The sequence below is a fragment of the Mus caroli genome, chromosome 1 (assembly GCF_900094665.2).
Source record: "Mus caroli chromosome 1, CAROLI_EIJ_v1.1, whole genome shotgun sequence".
In the NCBI taxonomy this organism is placed as follows: Eukaryota; Metazoa; Chordata; class Mammalia; order Rodentia; family Muridae; genus Mus; species Mus caroli.
The window spans coordinates 65,865,366-65,870,617 of record NC_034570.1 but is presented as its reverse complement, the minus strand read 5'-3'; the positions used below and the strand labels follow the sequence as shown (position 1 = coordinate 65,870,617).

Here is a 5,252-nt window from a genome sequence, read left to right as displayed (position 1 = left end):
CGGAGTTCAAATCCCAGCAACCACATGGTGGCTCACAACCATCCGTAATGAGATCTGATGCCCTCTTCTGGTGTGTCTTAAGACAGCTACAGTGTACTCACATATAATAAATAAATAAATCTTTAAAAAAAAAAAAAGTAAAAAAAAAAAGAGTACACATGGTGTCAGGTCCTGTGTGGCTGGAGTTCGTCATCACCATTGACCTTTCAGTCTCCATGAAGAGGTGGGACACAGAGCCTTTTCCTCTTCCTCTGTGTATGTTCTTGTGAGGTATCACCCTTTTGAGGCTGGCTTCCTTGGTCCTAGGATAGCAGCCTGCCACTCTGAGACCACAGGCTTTTCTCTGCCCACATCCAGCTGGTTGAAGAGCCAGGAGAGGGAAGGACTTCATCTCAGCATAGCTTGCTCAGTTCTGAGTCGGCTTCATGTTGGATCAGCTCACAAAGATGTCCACCTGTAGCCAGTCGCCAGAGGCAGGGGGTGAGGAGTGACACTGAAGTTACCCCCTTTATAAGCAGGAAGCTAGTGAGTAGCAGGCCCAGTATTCAAAGGATTTTTGTCAAACTGCCTGTCCTGCAAGCTCTTTTCCTTAGCCTTCCTGAACTAAGAAGCAAGGCAGCAAACAAAACCATGAAGCTTGGGTGGAAACTGGGGGGAGGAGTTTAAGAGATTTGCAAGTAACACTTCTCTGCTTACTAAACAGATCATGACAACTGGCCTGTAGGACCTGGGGACCTTTCTGTTGTCATGAAGATAAAGGAATCTCTTAAGAAGAAAGCCAATCTCTAACTAAGCCAAGGAAACATCCATCCATCTTGTTCCTGCGTGCCTTAGCGTCTTGAGAATGTTTTCCACTTCACAAGAGCTGATGATTTCTGTGTTGAGGGTGGGGCTGTAGGGTCACTTTAATGTTAATAGCTTTATCTTTGCAAAGACTGCTCCCAAAATAAATGTATCTTCCTGTTCAAACCGGTTATCTTTTGAGGATTATTTAAGGATTTCCTTTTTATTACTTTAAACTGTGTATGTTGGAGGAAGGTGTGTGCACACTGAGCGCAGTACCAAGGAAGCCAGAGGCATCAGATCCCCGTGAGCAGGAACTTTAGGCAGTGTGACCCACCTGACGTGGGTGCTGGAGACTGAACTCACTTGGGCCTTCCAGAAGAGCAGTAAATGCACTGGGATGGTTTGTATGTGCTCTGCCCTGGGAGTGGCACTATTTGGAGGTGTGGCCCTGTTGGAGTAGGTGTGTCACTGTGGGTGTGGGCTTTAAAACCCAAATCCTAGTTGCCTGGAAGCCAGTCTTCTGCAACCAGCCTTCAGATGAAGACATAGATCTCTCAGCTTTTCCTATACCATGCCTGCTTAGATGCTGCCATGTTCCCACCTTCATGATAATGGACTAAAACCTCTGATCTTGTAAGCCAGCTCCAATTAAATGTCCTTATAAGAGTTGCCTTGGTCATGGTGTCTGTTCATAGCAGTAAAACCCAAAGACATGCACTTAATCTCTGAGCCATCTCTCCAGGCCTCCCTCCTATCCTGGGACTTTTTAAAAGAACAGACAGAGATTAACAAACTTAAAGGTATATTCTTATTTCTAGGAGAGATACTTGAAAAGCTGTGGGCTGGGGAGATGGCTCAGCAGTTAAGAGCACTGACTGCTCTTCCAGAGGTCCCGAGTTCAATTCCCAGCAACCACATGGTGGCTCACAACCATCCGTAATGAGATCTAATGACCTCTTCAGATGTTTCAGCAACAGCTTACTCATATATATAAAAAAAATAAGTGCATGTATGCTTATACACATAAAATAAATATATTTAAAGAAAAGCTGTGGGGCTGGAGAGATGGCTCAGCGGTTAAGAGCACTGACTGCTCTTCCAAAGGTCCTGAGTTCAAATCCCAGCAGCCACATGGTGGCTCACAACCATCTGTAATAGAATCTGATACCCTCTTCTGATGTGTCTGAAGACAGCTACAATGTACTCATATAAATAAATCTTAAAAAAAAAAAGAAAAAGAAAAGCTGTGACTATTAAAGGTCATAAAGGTGTGGTGACACACATCTGTAATCCCAGAACTTAGGAGGTAGGAAGACCAAAGTTCAAGTCCATCCTCAGCCATATAGGGAGATCTGAACTCGCAAAAGCTTTTGCAATCTTACTGTAAAATAAAAATGAGAGCACTGGAGCTGTGGCATACTTACGATAACACAGACGGAACAGAGTGGTCTGGGCTTTCTTTGTCTCATGAGTAGTTTCAGGTAAGACAAAACTACTGCCGGTGGGAAGTGCGGCATGAGGCACAGTCCTCGGTTCCACATCACAAGACATTCTTGCATCTCCTTGGTGGAGGAGTGGTTCCTGGGTGGGATACCATTTTGCATGGGATGGCGTACCCATGAATGTGACCGTTAGCTTCTCTAATGGTACAGCTGCAGAGGAAAGGCAAACCCTCGCCTTGAATAACTATGACTTCCACAAGAGAACATCAATACAAAGAATTCCTAAGTATGACAGGGGACTTGGGGTAGAGGGTTGAGGAGGAGTATACAAATCCTTGAAGCGTATGAAAAGAATAGCCAGCCATGCAGGAGGGCTAAGGTGAAGCCTTCCTCTACCCGACACACTCGGGTCTAATAGAGTGGTCACCACTGTGACTCCATGCAAGGCAGAGAAATAACTGTGTTGTACTACTGCTCATAGAACTTTCTAGAATTCCCTTGTAGTGTGCTAAGGACAACTGAATGTGCACAATGTCTCAGCAGAGGACTCTGCTGCACTACCCTACAGAGGTGCACGCACAGCAATCTTGGTGCTGTCGGTTCTGTGGAAGTCTCTTGCCCCTCTGCACTGAGAAGCCAAACCCACCTCCTCTTACATCTGCAGTTCTCAACCTGTGGATCAGGACCATCAAAAAGCACATATTTCTGATGGTCTTAGAACCCCCCTCCCCCAACCATGGGTTTATTTTCACTGCTACATTGTAGCTATAATTTTGCTACTGAGACATGTTGAGAAACACTGTCCTATAGATTCTCTCTGTCTCTCCCATTAGTGACTTTGTACAGCCTTGTGTCTGTGGGAATCAGGCTAGCAGGCTCAGTTTCACGTCTCTCTATTGCTGTGCCCATTATAGCAGTTCTAGGCTGTGCCTGACTGTTCTGTGCCTGATGACTTGGAGCGGGTGGATAAGCATTACTGTGGGAGAACACTTTGTTGCCATTGTTCTTTGTTATCCCAAATGATCTGGTGTTGTTGGCCACTATTCAGGGATCTATGTGCACTCTACCCCAGGTTGTTTTATGTCCACAGCTACCACATGGCTCTATCCTGTACCGTGAAACAGCTACTACCATTAGGGTGCGCCTTTAAGAGCTCTGTCGTGGGATTAAATGCAGAACACCGATTTGTCTAAGCAGCTCCCTCTTGGGACCCAAACTATGGCTGCAACGCTTCAACGTGAGGTTTAGATTCTTCTTTCCATTTTTTTCTCCTGCACTCGTTGTTGATCAGGTCTAAACCAACCACAGTCCCGAGCTAGGTCTAACTAGGCGTGCCAGTTGGGAATCTAGCTTGATGGCAGAATGCCTTTTGTCTTATGGGCAAAACTCTACTGTTGTATGGTAGCCAAGGTGCTTTGTAAGTACTTGGCAGCCCTTGAGCACCATCTCTTGAATGAGCACATGCCTGTGCACTGTCCCCACCTTCTGAGTACTGAAGCTGTCAGTCTCTTGGTTGAATCCCTGGAGGTAGGGACTGAGTCCTCCTCATTCCTTGGTCTAACTGGGTTCTGCCACCTCTTTCAACCTGCAGCCTCCAAACTTGCCTTTTGTGAGGTTGTCAATTTACTAATATGAAACACCTTGAGTCCCTCCTGATTGAAAACGTGATGAGATTTCCAACAATAACCTCTCTGCCATCCTTGGCATCTGTCCATTGATCACATTTGCTCCTTTCTGTCCACCTTTACTTTCCTGTGCATCCCGCAGAACTCTATATGAGGATTCCCATTTTTCCATAAATTAAACAGTCTATAGAGTCCACTGATGTTCCAGCTTCCCAGATCCTATCATAACTTGCTGTTGTAAGACTCAGACAATGGAGGGATTTGGCAAGCAGGCCAAGCTCTAGGTTCAGTGAAAGACCTTGTTTAGGTTCAGCTAAAAAACAAAGCAAAACAAAACTGGAAACAACAGAGGATGATCGTTCAAGTAAAAATCTAGTTGTCACACCCACAACTAAAAAACACCAGCCGCACGCATACACAGGGAGGGGAGTGTGGAGCAAGAAGTGGAGAGATGATTGTTTAAGAACTCTGGCAGAGGACGGCGGTCCCTTTTGTTCCCTCAGGCACTTTAACTGCGGGCCAGGAACTCACCGGAGCTTCTGCATACACGTGGAGCATATTAATTTACACAAGCCAAACAGGTCTGGCTTTTCTAGAACTCCCTTTGTATACCAAACTGTCATCGAACGCAAGAGATCAAACTACCTCTGCCATAAATAACGAAACAAACGGCTCACAGATCTTAAAACTGAAGAGAGGAGAGAAAGGGCAGGCCTGTAGGTAGCAGCAGCCATCCTCCAGACAGGGTGATTGTACCATGAGCCACAACTTTCAAGCTTTCTTGCCCAATGCTGGACTTCCTCCAAGCTATGAGACAATCAAAGAGGAGTACAGGGTGACTGAGCTGGGGGACCCCAACAACCCAGCTGTTGTGAGGGCCACTGTGATCTACATGCCCAAAGACCTGCCTGTGCCTGACCATGTAGTCCAGGAACAGGAAGATGTGTGATGTGATTGGAGCTTATGCCTCCTCTCCACTGCCAAGGGCCTGAATATCAGCTCCCTGCTCTTCAGTGTCTTTATGGTGACTATCTGCATCGTTATTTTCTCTACCACCTTTGCGATAGTTTTCACAAAGAGTGCCACATTCTGGACTTTAAGCTGCCCCGGTCCAAAAAAACGAGCCTCCATCTTAAACTGAAACTCTAACCTTTAGCACTATGCATATGCAGGTAGTACCCTCACAAGTTACATACAGTGGGATTAATAGAGCGCACGAAGCGACAACTGCATAGCTAGTTAGACACCCTACTATATATAAAGTCTCTTATTAAACCAACATTATTCCCCATAGGGGGTACACCGTTCCTGGAGGTACTGCAATACCAGGTCGATGCGTGGAGTGGACGGAGCAAGCTCCTATTACAACTCCTAGTTCCAAAAATCCATTTAATATATT

At 45.8% G+C, this 5,252-nt stretch overlaps 1 protein-coding gene and 1 pseudogene across 1 annotated transcript in view; one reads left to right on the top strand and one right to left on the bottom strand.

The window, feature by feature from the left end:
* Pecr (peroxisomal trans-2-enoyl-CoA reductase) overlaps positions 1–972 on the top strand; it is a 27,543-nt gene extending 26,571 nt beyond the window's left edge. Inside the window, exon 8 of the mRNA XM_021160374.2 lies at positions 704–972. Coding sequence (XP_021016033.1) covers positions 704–789 — 86 coding nt within the window. The 3' untranslated portion in view covers positions 790–972. The remainder of the gene's footprint in view (positions 1–703) is intronic.
* Positions 973–5,145: 4,173 nt separating this feature from the next.
* The window catches only part of LOC115032514, a 261-nt pseudogene continuing 154 nt past the window's right edge, over positions 5,146–5,252 (bottom strand).